Here is a 17282-nt window from a genome sequence, read left to right as displayed (position 1 = left end):
CTATGACATGCCCCATTCAACCAAACGTAAAATCACTCTTTGGGTCTTGAAGTTAGCTTACGTCACTGTTGCATTGCGTATCGCCCCCTTGTCCAGATAAAACGAACGTAAAAGTTACGGGTGGGCGTGTACACCTACCCCAACTCGTTCGACTTTTGCGGCTTTTCGAAGTTGAGCCGACGACGTATCTTAATACGGGCAAACAGTCTTTCACACCTTCGCAATCTCATGTCCGTAAGGTGTGAGGCAAGGCTTCCTTTGCACAGAACGTACACCCAGCGTGCAAAGCTTAGTTTTTAGTTTGCTATAGTGACATGGTCTTTTCAGGAGATCACCAACGGTCACATGTCGCGTACGACCGATTGCCTCGCCGATCGAGCAAATTAAAATGACTGAATTACATATGACTTGTCAGGCTATCTGATTAGGTGTTCTATGCTTTCGTGCCAAATATGGGAAATAAACATTACAAGAAGGATGACAGTCGATGTCTCATTCTCATTCATTGGGGAACATAGAGAAGGCATCATGGCCAGTGGCTAGAGCAGTGGACTCACGATCAAAGGATGGTGAGTTCGAGCCCCGCCATGGCTGTGGTGTTGTGTCCTTGGGCAAGGCACTTTATTCCTCATTGCTTCTCCCCACCCAGGAGTGATGGGTACCTGGTAGGACAGAGGTTGTTATGTGTGCGTTTAGCTCTGCTGCGCTTATTGGCTGCACATGTGAGCTGTTGTCTGCTCCCCAGGGAGTTGAGAGGTATCATATTAGGTCCAGTGACCAGGGGTAATAATAATTGTAAAGCGCCTTGATCACATCTACTTGTGGATATGTGCGCTATATAAGAACCAATATTATTATTATTATTATTATTATAACATTTGTGCGGCAAGAAGCTTCCCGTCTATGCACAATCGTGAACGGTGAAGACGGCGATTCAAAATGGCGACCCGGCAATGCGGCGACAAGCTTTCTTTGTTTTTCTTCATCAAAACGTGAACAAAATAGGCCGAACACGTCACTTTTTGCAGGATTCGTTTGCTCTGAAAATGCACGGGAACGTTAACATGAGTCGATTGCATCAGTTGTCTCGTGCTCCAAAGAAATGATAGTTCTGTCAAAGGTCGACGTCCAACACAGCTACACTCATAGTGATAGCTTTCGGAAAGTGTAGTTCATTTCGCCCAAAACCGTTTCATAAACGACGAGCACTACGAATTCTTATTACCATACCTTTTGAAATTTTTTGTGTTTATCCTTAAACTGTTAACACGACGGACATGGTATGAAGGGGTTCAAGTTACAAAATTTTGACCCGGCCGTATTGAGTGCGTAGTTACGGACTGCTATCGCAGTAATCGGACGTCGTATTTGGAAAGTGATTAGGGGCTAAATGTTGATAATTTGAAACTTCAAAACCCCAATTTTCATTTTCGATGTGTTTAGAAAACTGAATGTAATATTTCGCGATAACTAGTTACGTTTAATAGACGACATAACCATATTTCGACGTGTTTGGCGCTTATACCTACCGGACATAGGTGTTGCTTTCGGCACCTTTTATCGTGTATCGTATGGTCTGGCTAACTTCGCCAAATTTGTATAGCCCGAAATAGCTTCTACTAAACAAACTATCCAAAACGGGACAGCAGTATCACTTCACTTAATATGAGGTCACACAACTTGTAAAACGTTATCATTACTGAGCGAAGTGAGTCCGACGAACAGCATGTGATTGGATGTCCGAAAACTGAGGTCGTCCGAAAACTGTCACTGAGTGTACTGTACTGCAGCTACAACATGCAATACATAATCGAAACACTAAGGTGCGGGATTGCTCCACTTTTTATAAAATAAATTCAACCGTGAAAAGTTCAAACTGAGACTGATACTGTCTTATTTCATACAAAGAAATGAAACGTAGCCTCATCGCACTTTTAAATCTGTTCCGGGCATTCTATTGCTTTGTCCACTCGCGCCTTGTTCATCAGAGTCAGAATCTGACTCTGATTTGGAGCCGCTCGTCCCGGATATCCGGGGTTGCCTATGAGCCTTCAAGCTAATTCCCCTCGAAATCACTTTCTGAATTCCGGTCAACACTGTCCTCGCTGTAGGCAACTTTATAAGTCCCTGCAGCTGGACCGCAGGTGTGGCTTCTTTGCCAGTGTTTACTGGGCGTCTGTGAGCGCTGTTTATATAGCTGACTTTGTTTGTGGTCTAATTTATGCAGAACCGCTAAATACTTTCGTGACAATAGCGTGGTACAAATCGCGTCAATTGTACCCGTTCGTCAATATGTAAATATCGCTGCCTGGCTCGGGTGCGAAGAGGCCACCTGATCACCGACATGAAAAAGGAGTCAAATATCGCCCTTCGCGCACACCTTTCCAAACTCACACAATATGCAACCCATAGACAGGTCCCCTAGCTGAGTTTTTGAAAGGAAAAGATAAACACTTTGGAAATCATGTCGTAGGCCCTTTCAATTCGCCCTCGTTAAATCAAGAATAAAAATAAGAGGTCACCGTTCGAACTTTACACAACAATAATAAATTGCCAAATAATTACTGACTGTTGCAATTCAAAATCAAGTAAATCAATAGGATGTGTTTTTATGATTTTCACAAAACTAAAACAGTCAAGATTTTCATCGCTACACAAAGTTCTATATTAACTCCCACTACTTCCTAGGTGGTAACTAAAACACCGATCTGTAACCGAGGCGCTCGCAGTCTTCCTTAATGTCGAGATGAGTAAAAAAATAAAAAAAAACAGTCGTGCTTTGCCCAGACAAGAAATTAAAGTATCTTACATGGAATTTACTGAATATTTTATTGTGATAGTGTATCGTACTGATCTTTATTATGTTTAGAGTGTATCCTCTGCTGTGTTTGAGATTTATAAAAGTCCGCTACAAAGTTAAAAGGCACGGCACAATGTTGTCGGTATTGGTGAGCGAATAATGTACGTTGAGAACCATTAAAGCAAACCATTGTGAGAGATCTAATGACCTATGAGTTGCAAACAAATTACGAATCAAAAACAGACAAAGGCAATTTTAAGCGTGGCGAAGGAACAGGAAATAATACAGTCTCTGCGCCTATCAGAACTTTTTTCAGAAAATTATGCAGATTTTACGGCAAGATTGTGATTAAATTCTTTCAAATATTTTAGGAGCACATCGACCCAGCTTCAAGTAACGCAGATCCAGCAAGACCAAGACAACAAGGTATTTTCCCATCACTGAACTTTGTGCAGTAGACATATCAAATTTCAAGAATGAGCGACTTCCTTGACTGCGTTAGACTCAGTCCGTTGTTAATAGCAACATACTCTTTTTTGTCCACTTTGGTCGTGCCAAACTTTTAAAAAACGCTTGTTACACAATTTCTTCTTTGAATTTCAGGATTCCATGAAAAGTGTGAAATCGGTAATGTCGAAATGGTCAGTCAAGCTTTTAGTGGTCTCGCAGGGATGGACTCTGAATACAACTTAGGATTTCTCGTCTGTTTGATTTGCTCCAAGCAATTTAAAAATCCGAGGATACTGGAATGCTATCACTCATTCTGTGAGCATTGTTTGTTGAACCTTGACCTACAGGGCGGGAACGTGCTTAAATGTCCAAAGTGCGGCGTTTCGAGTCGTTTGCCTCCAGGTGGTGTATCTGCGCTGCCGATCAACAACATGCTAAAAGAAAAGCACGCATCTTTAGATATCGACCGAAACTTCAAAAAGACTTGTGAGATATGTGAAGAAAAGGAAACAACACATGTTTGTATTGATTGTGACTTTCAAAGTTTCTGTGAGAAATGTGCAAACTTTCATCTGAAAGCTAGGGTTTCAGCTTCCCATAAAACTATGACCTTACAGGACTACGACAAACAACTGGCAGTGCAGCGGGTGTTTTATTGCACTGTACACCGTACGAATAACGCAAGTCCTAACCCTATTAAATTTTACTGTGATATCTGTAAAATACCCGTATGTATTGATCACACTAATGATTCGAACAACGTGCCTAGTCACTTGAAAAAGGTGTATAATAAATATACCAAAGACCTAATTGATTGGTTTGACAAATTAACAAAAAAGTTGTCCATTTCCGTATACCATCGTTCTGGAGACTTGAAAAACCAGGGTTGTCCTGATGACATTAAGATCAGAGGAACGAGAAGTGTGTGTAGTTGCATAAAAATGCTTCTAGATTTCAGCAATGAAGTGGCTGTTGTTTCGTCCTATAAGGATATCGTACCTCTCCTTCCAGATGATATGCTGTAAACTATTTGTATCAACCAGGAACGTTTTGAGTTGTTGCATTTTCTTGCTAGTATGTTAATATCTTCGTCAAATCAAGTGCATTATCAGAAAGCAAATTATTATAAATTCAACGTCCATTATACTTGCTGACAACTAAAAACAGCGGGGATTGAGGAAAATTGGATATCGAATAACGAACATTAGGTTTTGTTTATTTGCGCTTGAAATTCTATTGTATTGTTTGAATCTCTGTATTTGAAAGAAAGGTTAGTTTGCAACTATGGCAGTTTTACAGCTTTCCATTTCTCAGAGCTGTATTTTGTTATCAGTTCATTCAGTGCTTGTACAAGACGTCAAGGCGTTGCAGGTTTGATTGCCGCTGCCTGTTAAATCACTCTTTTGCCCTTTACCGGAGGGGTGATAATTCTTCGATGTTCACTTTTGCACCCGTATTATTGCTATGGACTAAGTAGCCTTTCAGAAATTTCAATTTTACCATCTGTTCTCCGATAGTCTGCTCCATCCATCTGACTCGCTCCAGGCAACAGATTATGCTCTATAACCAGTTGTTGTGGATGGTCACGTCGTCACTCCTTCATTTCTGTGCCATAGCTGCTGAGTCAGACGGTAATTTCACTTCAAAGTACGTTATATAGTGTACGTGGAAGTCCTTTGCATCATAGTGTGGCGGCGCCTTTATTTCAAACCTGACCTGAATCATCGCAATAAACTGTTCAAAAATGACCGTGTCGTTGCTTTTGTAAATTTAATGTCTCTTTGTTGCTGATGTATCGATACCCAAGTAAGGAAGATTATGAACAGCTGCGATGAGTAAGCATCTTAGTCGCTACATGTAAACTGTGTCGCTAACATTGCGTTCGTTTCCGAATCCTGCAGATTTGGAAACGAATAAACAAAAATAAGGAAGCTGTTACATTCGACAAGAAAGACAACAATTCACGAAATTACAGACGAAATGCAAAATACAAAATATTAAGGCAAATTATTAATCTCAAGGCTAAAGAAAACTCATAATGTTCATAATCAAGGCGACGCATCATTCAGGAAATATGGTACAGGAGCGTACGTTGGTCTATTTTTGTTTGTTATGTTTTCGTTTGAGAGGGGTCGTTATCTTAAAGGGTCACAAAATGTTCCGCATGCATCTTGATGATGGTCACCATTTTGCGTACATTGGGGAGCAAAATGCACCGATAGACATTTACACCGAATTCAGGCAAATAAATGCGTATTGGAGAATTACTGGAAAAAAGACGAATGACGGAAGTAAGGGAACGATCACAATTAACGGCAGAGTGTGGAGAAAAAGAAAGGGCCACAAATAAACTCGTCATTCAAATGGGGCCTTTGAATATTCCAGACTACCATGAGAAACCGGCAACTTTTCACTTTATGTAAATTATACCTGTCAATCACTCTGAAAGGGTAGAAAACAATTTTTTTTAATAGCTGATAATCATAATCAATGCTGGTGAACACTATAATGCCCTGCGTCAAAGTGAAGAAATGCGAAAAATAGCAACAGTTGACTTAAAAGGCACACAATTGGCCTGGGAACAAGATATTTGGGCAAATTGTTCATAACAGGTACAGATATAGTTTTATATGAATTATTTTCAAGATTTGTCCAGTAGAACCTGTAGTATAACATATTAACATATGTTGATGAAATTCCGATTTCATATTAATTGCACACCTAAGCACTTCTAATCACCTTATTCTAGTTAATTAAATTTACGGCAATTGTCAAATATTTACAAATGCCCTAAGAGAAAAAAATGTTCATAGTTTGTACCACCATGTAGAGAAATGACACTTTTCTGTCAAATTTCAAAACTAAATATGCCCTTCTCATCTCTGTATATTATTGAAGTGAGTGAAATGACACTTTTGGGGGATATTTCAAAATCAATATGCAATGCCCTTCCAGTGAATTACATCCATATCAAAAGTCAGACGTATGTATGTGCAAATATATATCTGTTTTATTATGGAGAAAAGATGTTGAGAGTTTGTTCAAGGACTACAACATACAGAGAAATAGCCCTTTAGATCAGATTTCCATGTCAAATTTTCGGTGGACTTATACGCTTTAATTGCCATACTCTAGTGAAGAAGATTTAAAGCGGCTTTTAATCGTATGACTTGTGTGTGCATATCCTTATTTGTTACTGCTGTGGTTGGTTGATTGGTTGGTTGTTTGTTTGTTTCTTTGTGTGTGTGTGTGTGTGTGTGTGTGTGTGTGTGTGTGGGATATACATGCATGTATTTATTTCTCTATCAATCAATCAATCTCTATATATCTGTCTGTTTTATCCATATCTATCTATCTATCTATCTATCTATCTATCTATCTATCTATCTATCTATCTATCTATCTATCTATCTATCTATCTATTTAAGTGTCTATCTGAAGATAGATAGATAGATAGATAGATAGATAGATAGATAGATAGATAGATAGATAGATAGATAGATAGATAGATAGATAGAAACACACACACACTTAGTAAAAGTAGGCTTGGGATAAATTGTTATTAGTCCTCTGCATATTTTTACATTGGCGGGTCGAGCTTTCACACATTCAAGCTTCAAAGGGGAGAAGTTGAAAATTTGCTAACGTTGTGTCGGAGCTTAGGAAAAAATGCCCAAATATTTTCTCTTCTGCCAACCCTGCGGTTTATTGTGCCTGTTAGTCCCCGCGGACGAAGTCCGGTGGGGACTTATAAATTGGGTCCCGTCCGTCCTCAGCCGTTTCTCAGACACTGCTGAACCAATTTTGTTCAAACTTGGCACAAAGGCATAGCACTATGACCTACAGATGCACATCGATTTATTTTGCGATACGATCCAATATGGCCGCAAGGTGGCCATATTTTTGCGATTTTTCATGTCTTTGAACCATAACTCAAACATCCTTGAACCGATTCTGTTCAAACTTGGCACAAAGACAAAGCACTATGGCCTACATATGCATGTCGAATTATATTGCGATACGATCCAATATGGGCGTGAGACGGCCATTTTGTTTGCGATTTTTCGTGTCTTTGAACCATAACTCAAACATCCTTGAACCGATTTTGTTCAAACATGGCACAAAGTCAAAGCACTATGGCATACATATGCATGTATCAATTAACGTTGCGATAGGAGCCAATATGGCTGCAGAACTGCCATTTTGTCGGAATTTTGCATGTCTTTGAAGCTTACTTCAAAGATCATTACACCGATTTTGTCCAAACTTGGCACAAAGATCATGCACTATGGCATACATATTGTAACGTAGCCATATATATGCTTAGAATTTAACCTTTGAATTTGACTGTAATGACCGACAGTAACCCTGCACGTTATCTCCCGTGTTCGTTTTCGTGACCTTTTATTGTTTCAACTCCTGAAGTTATCATCAATGCCTGGACGACCTTTACCCTTGTTTGACATTGTACTTAACCAACAGCGATTTGACTTTGCCGATTGTTCGTAGTTAATTATAGACGCATGACTTTGCAGATCCTGAGACCCGATTGTTTTTAGTTAATTATAGACCCATGACTTTGCAGTTTCTGAAACTCAATATAAACTTTGCATCTCAGTGTGTTAGGGGGAGAACACCAGACACCGTTTTAGGAGACCTTTGGGGGCACGGTCCCTCCGTGGATGGACCGTGTCTACGCACTTTACCGACGACGCCCCGAGACGACGTTCAACCGTGACCCTGACGACTAGTGTAGGTCATAGAAGTTTACCGTGTAACTAGAGTTACTCAGCTGAATAAAGTACTACGACTTAGAGTATTCCTGTGTACCGTGGCCGTCTCTTATAGTATCCGATAATAGCTACATCACAACCACGCTATGTGACAATATAGATGTCAATGTACTTCGTGACATGTTCCATTTTTTCCCAATATCGCTGCTCGACGGTCATTTTAGGATTTCTTCATGTCTTTGAGGCTTAATCATATGCAAATATTCCTTATCCAATGTTGTTGAGACTTGGTACAAAGATAAAGTACTATGGCATACATATGCATGTCTAGTAATTTTGTGCTATCATCCATATGGTCAATAGACAGCCATTTGATTTCAATTTTGGTGTTATTTTCTATGTCTTTGAAACATAAACATAGGTCACTATCCTTCGACGGACTGATTTTGTTTAAACGTGATATGGCTGCATTCTTGTGCACATTAATTTGTTTCAATATATGATCCGAAATGGCTGATTACAACAACATACCCGATCCCATACCATTTCTCAAATTCCACCAAACCATGTGTATAGTATAAGCCATCATGACACTAGAGGCAGTGAGGGCATCGTTATGTGTGATGTAATCAAAAGTTCCTTCAGTGGTCATTACCAGAGAAAGGTCAATTTTATTGAACGTTCCTCAGATTACGTTATTATGCAAGTCACAGGCCAGAGGCACCCGTTGCATCAATGTCATTCCACAGCTACCTAGACCACAGCTACCTAGACACCAAAGATTATAACAAAATGGACAAGCGGGGACTGTGTCATCAACGATCACTTGTTCCCTAAAGTTATATCTGAAAAATTATATGGCCTATACAAATCGCTATTATGTCTCCTATTGTTCCTCGGAGACACTTCAATAACTCTGTCGACGTTTCTATCTATTGAGTAATATGTCATTTACAAGTCCGGCATTTTTTACTTTAACGTGCGATAAGAAATCCATGGTCTGGAATGGCCTATACTAATTAGGCAGGATATACATGACAGGTACTAGCTAGGCTACATTCACATTTGTCCAAAAACACGCTCTTTTGGTCAAATTGTTTCCCTTTACATCTTTGCGTTTTTACTTTTGTGAGATACTTTGCAGAGTAAAGGTTTAACGAACTCGGTGGCAGGAGGTGAGATTAATATTCTTTAAACGTACCAAAGCTATATCATGTGTTGATTAGATTAAGAGACGGCGCTGGGTCGAATGACCTGCTACTGAACAGCCATTAGCAATGCTCCTTAACACTACGGAAGATAAATGAGACTGCTGCCGTTATCGATTAGAAGGGCTGTCACAAGTTAGATATCGTATTGGCATATGAATTGTGAACACAATAGATCGTTTGTCATGCGATAGACACGCCTATCAGGTCACAGGTCATTTGTCACGTGATAAATACGCCTATCGCATGACAACATACCGCGACATCACGAGACGTTGATTATACAGACTTCCAGTATCAGCTACATGGTGCGCAGAACATATGCAAGCTTCTACAGTGTGAAGACTTAATACTGACCTTTCACAGTGCATATAAACGGTGAGTACACAGTAATTGGAAGCCCATTTTCAAGTACCTATACCTGCATGTGACAGTTTTTTAGCTTCCATTAACCACTTCTCGCCGTCTTCTCTATTGCCAATAATAACAAGTGTCGAATTTGTATACTAAGCCAATTGTACTGTATATGCAAAAATGTTATCAATTGCATATTGAAATACGCTGAAGAAAAGTGAAAGACTTAAACTTCTGCTCAAACTTTCCTCAATGAAACTCCCGACCATTCTCTTACCAAAGCAAGAATAAAAATCAGTGGTCACCGTGCAAACTTTGGTACTAGAGAGACAAATTATTTGCGATTTCTCGAAATTCGAAATTCAAAATGGCCGCCGTCCCTGTGTTAACTCTATTGGGAAAAATAAAATTTTCGATTTTCGGAAAACTAAGACGGTGAAAGTTTTGCTTTCGTCAAGGGCTTTACTGTGAGCCCCCAAAAGTGGTAGGTCAGAAGAGAATCGATAAAGTTGAAGGCCCGAATTTCTGTCCCCGAGGCGCGTTTTACCTTAAACAAAGTAGCGACGGATAGATGCTGGTACTATGATTTCGCTAGTCTGTAGCTCAGATAGAGAACCAGAAACTGTAACTCGCAAGGTCGAAAACTAAGCGGGAATGGGGTGGGTGTAGAGTGAAGTTAAACACAACGGTAATGTACCAAGGTGCGGAATATCTTATCCTTGCAGAGCCGAACATGTAATTTTGGCTTTCATTTCACCGATGTGACCGGTCTCAAATCATTTCAGGCCTTCTACTTTTACAGACTTTCTACTTTAACCTCTTATATAAACCATTGCTTTGCGGATTCTTTCAATTTATAGTATGTATCTTACTCAATGATTATTAAAATAGAGAACGGGGACAATGACTTGGGGCTTCTCTGAATGTAATGTTTAGTGATCGATAAACTTCGTCAAGCAGCATGAACACACAGAAGTGTGAAGTTTGGATTGAATGATTATAATTTACAATGAAAACCTGCACCTTCTATGCCTTCTTTTATTCAAGGAGTTAAAATCCGGTGATAACTTGCAAGTAAATGGCTCAAGTTTCAATCTTGAAACAGGGAAGGGAAGTCACACGTACATAAACTATTGTCACAAACTTGTAGAACTTTTAATAAGAGTCAAAATATTACTAATTTGAATCGCTTTTCATTGCTTCATTACTAAGTGTCACTTAAGTCACCATATAGGTCTGAAATTCGCCAAGTGTTCAAAATGCAACAAATTCCGAATTTTTAAAGAGTGTTGCTATGACAAGTCGTGCTTTAGATTTATCCGGTCCTAAGTATAATTCTAGCCTCTCAAACAAGAAAACAAAACAAATTCCTTAAATTTCTCAACAGAAAGACACCATCGTAGGAAACACGACCAGAGCGGTTTCCGGTCATCCATTACGTTGCAAATACAAGGTCCATACTGCGCTAACGACGGTAAGGAGTCACATTCAATGTCTGTAATATGCTTTCAGAATCATATTGCGTCAACAATATGACGTGCGAGTCAAAATATATAGATTTTAATCTCTTTCATTGTACAAGTATGCTCAAATACATATAACAGTTGCTTAGGGAGCCGTCATTATTTACGGCCTGGGGGTCGGAGGAATTTTATCGGAAACTCGGGAAATTCGAGTACACTCCCCTCTGCCAACCATGTACCAACCATTCAAGTAAACCCAACTATATTACTGAAATTTTGACTGACCCACCCGATTAGAAAAGTTAAATATCAATACATGTATTTGTAAAATTTACAAAAATACAGCAAAATATAAAGACCTTTCAAATCCTTGTGTACCGAGATTAACATTGGTTATCTCATGACAGTTGAAAAAGGTAAAACCAACAAAATAAAATTAAAAGTAACAACAAAATATAGCTATAAAAGCTCACGCTATAACTAGTGTACAACCATACAGTATTGTATAATGTGGATGGGTATCATGACAGGATTTTCCCTAAGACATCTGACTGGGCAGAATTTGAATGTACTGGGTAAGAACACGCGAGAGGCTGGGGAGTGTCAGAGAGGGTGTCCCCTATCTTGCATGGAAAATTATGAGAAATTGATGTGTGCAATGAGGAAGTCTGGTACAATCTGAGAGGTGTTTTCAATTTTTTTAATAAGTAAAACTGTTAGAAGCCCACAAGGGGGAGAGTACAAGAGGGGGTGTCCCCCTCTCGCATCGAACTTTTGAGAAATTGATGTGTGAAATGGTGCAATCTGAAAGGTGTTTCAATTTATTTTACACCAAAAATTGATTAACCCCCTTATTTCTCTTCACATTTTCGGCAACCCTCGTTGTAGCTTTCGATGTTTTGAGTGAACCCCTCAGATTCCTCCGACCCCCCCCCGGCCGTAAATAATGACGACTCCCTTACATTGTACTTTACCTCTAACAACAGAATGCTATATTTATCACAGAGGCAGCCAGTGAAGCATTAATTCATAAATTGATTGGGATAAATAACTATCTCATATCAAACATTTATAGAACATAAGCTTGAACTGTGTTTTTGTGTGCCTACTCTATCGACCCCTCACTATCTCTGTGTAGTATTTCAAAGAATACAGTGAATACCTGTCAATTTTACACCTTAAACCCTTCATTCTATACATCTACTGAACATCAACGTGGGTTTTTTTCTTAGTGATTGAACAATGGACTTATATACCGTTAGCAATATCTAATGGGCTGGTAGATAGGATAACATTTACAAGATTCAACTTACTACACTCCATTATACACTATCTCGCCATCTGAAATATCCTTGTTCCTGAGAGCCTCCAAAGTCTTTTGTCGACAAAATCGCATTTTGTTTACTTTGAATACTAACAAGTTGCAATTGAAATTCTGGAACACCCCAAACCTGGTGACGTTTACTGCCTGTATCTCTACGTTAACCGATGGAGTGAAACGGGCATATTTATGTGATACATGAATTTAATGCTCGCTTTAACTCCGTATAATTTACGACGGCGAGTGGTAGTTCAAATGTGAGCTCCCTCAAAACGATCTCAGACAAACTGTTCAAACAGGTCAACTTGTTTTTTCTCCACAAAATCGTTTTGTATGAATTCGGGGTACTTTAATCATGTATCATAACTGACGTTTCTACACAGACAACCTTGTTGATCTTGTGTTACTTGTTGAAGCAGTCTTTCGATGATAGCAATGGCAATGTGAACGGGCGCCACCAACGGCGTCTCTTATGATACTCTTTTGTTCATTCACTGTTCCACTGCACGTTGCGACAACATGCGGCGACTTGAAAAATTCGGCACTTTTGATTTAAAAAAATCTCTATGAAGGGGAAGGGCAGTGGAACAAATAATTAGTATTGGTAAATAGTCTGTCAACAACAGACTGCCATCGGCTCTTCATTGCAGTCACTGCAAAATATTCGAATTTTACTGTCAAATTGTCGTAGCAGCTGAAAACCCAATCATAAAATGCGTGTGGGTAAAGATCGGACGTGCACCCTTCGGGATTATCAGAAAAACTAAAATCGGGAAGCATGTAGTGGTGGATAATAGACAAGCTAGTTTTGTTCCATCCAATACCTACTTTTGGTCTCTACTGCATAAGGACTGACGACACATATGGGTTATAGTTCATGAGTACTAATTAATCGATTTCACTGAAAAAGATCGCCCTTCATCATTATTCGCAGAACAGCTATTTTCTGACGTCATAATTATTTATCTTTGTTTCCTTAGGTTTCGGAATTAAGTCATCCGGGTACATCAACCGGAAGACCAAGCCAATCGGCGGTTTTTTTTCCACTGGCATTCGGGTGCAATTCGTCTACGAGAGCAACAGAACGGAACGACTTCGGGAGAAGAGTGAACAACAAATTACGTCACAAAGTACTTAAACAGACCAGCCATAACCTGTGTAGCAACAATGTTATTGTGACAGAACTAAAGTCTACATCTAAATATTGAAAATCGACGGTAGCAAACAAGTCATTCGACAGACCGTGTAGGACACATAAAAAGACAAATAAAGAAACAAAACAAAACAAAAAACGGATTCTAGAAGTACACAGAAAAAAGCAAAACCATTTGAAAAGAAAGTGTCAAATATCCAATAAAATGGCTGCTTCAGTTTTACAAACAACCGAAGAACTTGTAAAAGATATACAGGAAGATTTCCTCACGTGTACAATTTGTATAGAGCGTTATGAGCGACCTAAGATTCTTCCCTGTCACCATACATTTTGTGAGAAATGTTTAGTAACAGATGTGAAGAAGAGTGATGGCTCTTTTGACTGTCCAACGTGCAGAATGCCGTGTAAACTGCCGGACGATGGAATTGAAGGTCTGGAGAACAACTTTTTCATGAACTCGCTCTTGGAAAAAATGCAGAAAACGCCAACAGAATCTCATGAGATACGGGAACATCCGATAAAATGCGAAATCTGTGATGAAGGTGACATCACACACATATGTATAGATTGTCTATTGCAAAAATTCTGCGAATCGTGCGCAAAGATGCATAGAAAAGCGAGAATATCCTCTAAGCATACGATTTTAACGTTAGAAAAGTACAAGGAAAAAAGGTCTAAGAATCCTTCAGCTGTTCTACCAATCTCACACTGTAACATCCACAAAGAAAACCCAGCAAAGTTTTTCTGTGACACGTGTCAAGTCCCAATATGTTCTGAATGTACGGTAATCGAACACCCCAATAAGAGCCATGACTACAAGTATTTAAACGACGTAGCGGCTGAATATAGTGCCAAATTATCAGAAAATGTCAGGCAATTAAAGGAAAAAGCCGACAAAATTGATGAGAGTAAAAGAGCAGCAATAAAGATTTTAGAATTTTATAATGACAAGCCTAAGGCCGAGAAAGCGAAGATAAGAGCGAAAGCTGCTGACTTAATAAACAAAATCACAGTAGAGGAAAATGCATTAAAGGCAGAAGTCACAGAGGAATACGACGTTCGCATTAAAAACCAAGAAATCCACAACGACGATTTACACTTCCGTTACAGTAGACTGGTCAGCATGATCAACTACTTAGAATTTATAAGTCAATACGAGAATGCAACTCAGCTAATGTCATCAGAAGACAGAGTAAAGCAATGTATTCTAGAATTAGAAGGTTTAGAACAGAAACCAGACATCGATCACGGAGAAGTGGAATTCGTCCCAGCCGCGGAAACTGACTCACTGGTAGGAGAACTGATCAACATGGCAAATGAATCCAATGTTGCTGATCCTCAAAATAGAGGCCGAACCACTACATTAAAAAACGCTGTCACAGTCGCGGATCCCAGGAAAGTTATCAAAACAGAAAGTAAGACCCTTGGAAATAACATTGAAATAGACGCGTTAACTGATAGTGTGCCAAAACTACTCCATGCAAATTTCCTAATATGCAGAATTTGTTTTGAACAATTTTCAAATCCGAAGATCCTACCATGCCACCATACATTCTGTGAGAAATGCTTACGCAAGGAAAACAGTAACAAACTTGACTGTCCCTCTTGTAAAGAATCATGCCAACTCACCGATGATGGAGTATCTGGACTCCCAAACAACACATACTTACAATCACTGTCAGCTAAAGTGCCGCAAAGTGCAAAAGAATATGTTGTATTGAATGGGAAATGCTCCATCTGCAATAAAGTGACAGCTACACATGTTTGTATTTGGCGTCAAATAGATTTATGCTGTTCCGAATGTAGTAAAATAGTCAAAAACATAACAAAAAAGACACTAGCGACCGATGAGTGCGTTCTCACAATACAAGAATATAAGAAATTTCGCTCCGATGACCCAACCAAAGTGCAAACAATGTCATACTGTAAAAGCCATAAGGGGTACCTGATAAATTTATACTGTAACACATGCAAGTCACCAATATGTTCAGCTTGCACAGAAAGTGTCCACCCAAAAGAAAAACACAGAATTAATTTTCTTAAAAACGTTTCCGACGATTACAGAAAAGGGTTGGTTGAATCAATTCGGAATTTAAATAAGCAAGCAACAGTTGCAAGGGAACGTAAAAGAGAGGGGAAGTTGTTACAAAATAACTTTGAAATGAAATGTGGAGATAGAGTCAGGAGTATTTCCCGAAAAGCTAAAACCATGCATGAAAAAGTAAAATTAGAAGAGACAACAATTCTTGAAGATCTAGAGAAAAAATACAGTGTTAAAGTTAAAAAAACCCAAAGTGATATTGATGAACTTCAGATAAAATACGGTAAATTAGTCAGCATGGTAAGCTATATTGAAATGATGAGACATCACAAGAATGCAGCTGAACTGATGGCGGCAAAGAGAAATTTGAACCAAAAAATTGACGAATTGCTGGAAATGGACAACACTTCCGTCGTTCAGAAAATAATTGTTGAATTTCAACCGTGCGACGATGGAAGGCGTGGCGATCTGGTTGGCGTTCTGCGTAGCGATGTGTGTATCACACAGTGTACGGTTGATGGTGTTCCTCAGAGACTGATCAAAGGTCAAAGTGTTGACCTTTTGATTACAACCAGAGATCACAGGGGTAAGGCCGTGAATCCGAATCAGAAGGTGAAGGTGACTTTGACGTTACCAGATGGATCTTACAAAGATGTGAAAGTGACAGAAAATGGTGATGGGACACACACAGTGACAGTTCACGGAGAAGTTATCGGAGATTACAAAGTTTCAATATCAGTATCCGGTCAAGCAATACCTGGTTCCCCATTTGACTTTAGAGTTCTCATACCATTGGTGAAGACTCTTGGAAAAAAGGAAAGGAAGACGGGTGCTTCAACAACCCTAGAGGTTTAGCATTTACTAAAGATGGAAATCTTGCTGTTGCTGATTGGTACAATCACAGAGTACAGGTTATTGACCTTAATGGCAAAATGGTGAGAACGTTCACGTTTACTCAGTTTGAGAAGAAATTTACACCGCGGGATGTAGCAATATCCAAAGAAGGTCTTCATTTTATGACCGATCGTGGAAATAAGCAAGTTGTAGTGAGTGATGTCAATGGAAAGTTCATCAAATCATTCAGACAAACTGAACTTCGACATCCTTATGGTATTGCAATCCATCCACTGAATGGTGTTGTCTACGTAACTGAGTGGGATGGGAAGAACAATAATGATACAGAGAAAGATGCACACTACGTAAGGAAATACACACAAGAAGGCAAATACATCAATTCATTTGGGGGGTTTGGAAAGACGAAAGGTCAATTTCGGGCTCCATATTCAGTTGATTTTGACGCTAACGGAAATGTCTATGTTTCTGAATTCAATAATGGCCGTATACAGGTGTTCGATGAAAGCGATCGGTTCGTTCGTTCATTCGGAAGCAATGGGGAAGAGGGTGGACAGTTTAATAGTCCATCAGGGATTGTCGTCAGCAAGGATAACTTTGTCTATGTAGCCGATAAATATGCGAACAAAATCCAAAAGTTTGACACGAATGGCCGATTTATGTATCGTATCGATAGTGATGAAGACAATCTAAATCATCCTACGGGTATTATCCAAGCAGTTGACGATCCAAGTAAACTGATCGTGTCCGACACATGGAACCACTGTATCAAGGTATTTGTAGACTGAACTGTTCGATGATCCTATTTAGAGCAGAGTGGAATAGCTGTGAATCTGTACAACGGTCAACAGATGTTGATAAACAGATAAGATCCTCACGGATATAGTGACAGTGACATTGTATTTGA

General features: G+C 39.3%; 1 protein-coding gene and 1 long non-coding RNA gene across 2 annotated transcripts; both read left to right on the top strand.

Annotated features, from left to right (window-relative positions):
- Positions 1 to 3169: 3169 nt before the first annotated feature.
- Positions 3170 to 5019, top strand: LOC139127235 (uncharacterized). Its single transcript, XR_011550964.1, has 2 exons — positions 3170 to 3226; positions 3404 to 5019. It is a non-coding gene; the product is annotated as an uncharacterized lncRNA (long non-coding RNA).
- Positions 5020 to 9459: 4440 nt separating this feature from the next.
- On the top strand, positions 9460 to 17282 carry LOC139127335 (uncharacterized). Its single transcript, XM_070693252.1, has 3 exons — positions 9460 to 9569; positions 10933 to 11019; positions 13310 to 17282. The coding sequence occupies exon 3, from the start codon at positions 13688 to 13690 to the stop codon at positions 16376 to 16378; it is 2691 nt and encodes an 896-aa protein (XP_070549353.1). The 5' UTR covers positions 9460 to 9569; positions 10933 to 11019; positions 13310 to 13687; the 3' UTR covers positions 16379 to 17282.

The sequence above is a fragment of the Ptychodera flava genome, unplaced genomic scaffold, assembly GCF_041260155.1.
Source record: "Ptychodera flava strain L36383 unplaced genomic scaffold, AS_Pfla_20210202 Scaffold_30__1_contigs__length_3116999_pilon, whole genome shotgun sequence".
Classification (NCBI taxonomy): domain Eukaryota; kingdom Metazoa; phylum Hemichordata; class Enteropneusta; family Ptychoderidae; genus Ptychodera; species Ptychodera flava.
The sequence above is the reverse complement of the archived record's forward strand: the minus strand, read 5'-3'. Positions and strand labels throughout refer to the sequence as shown.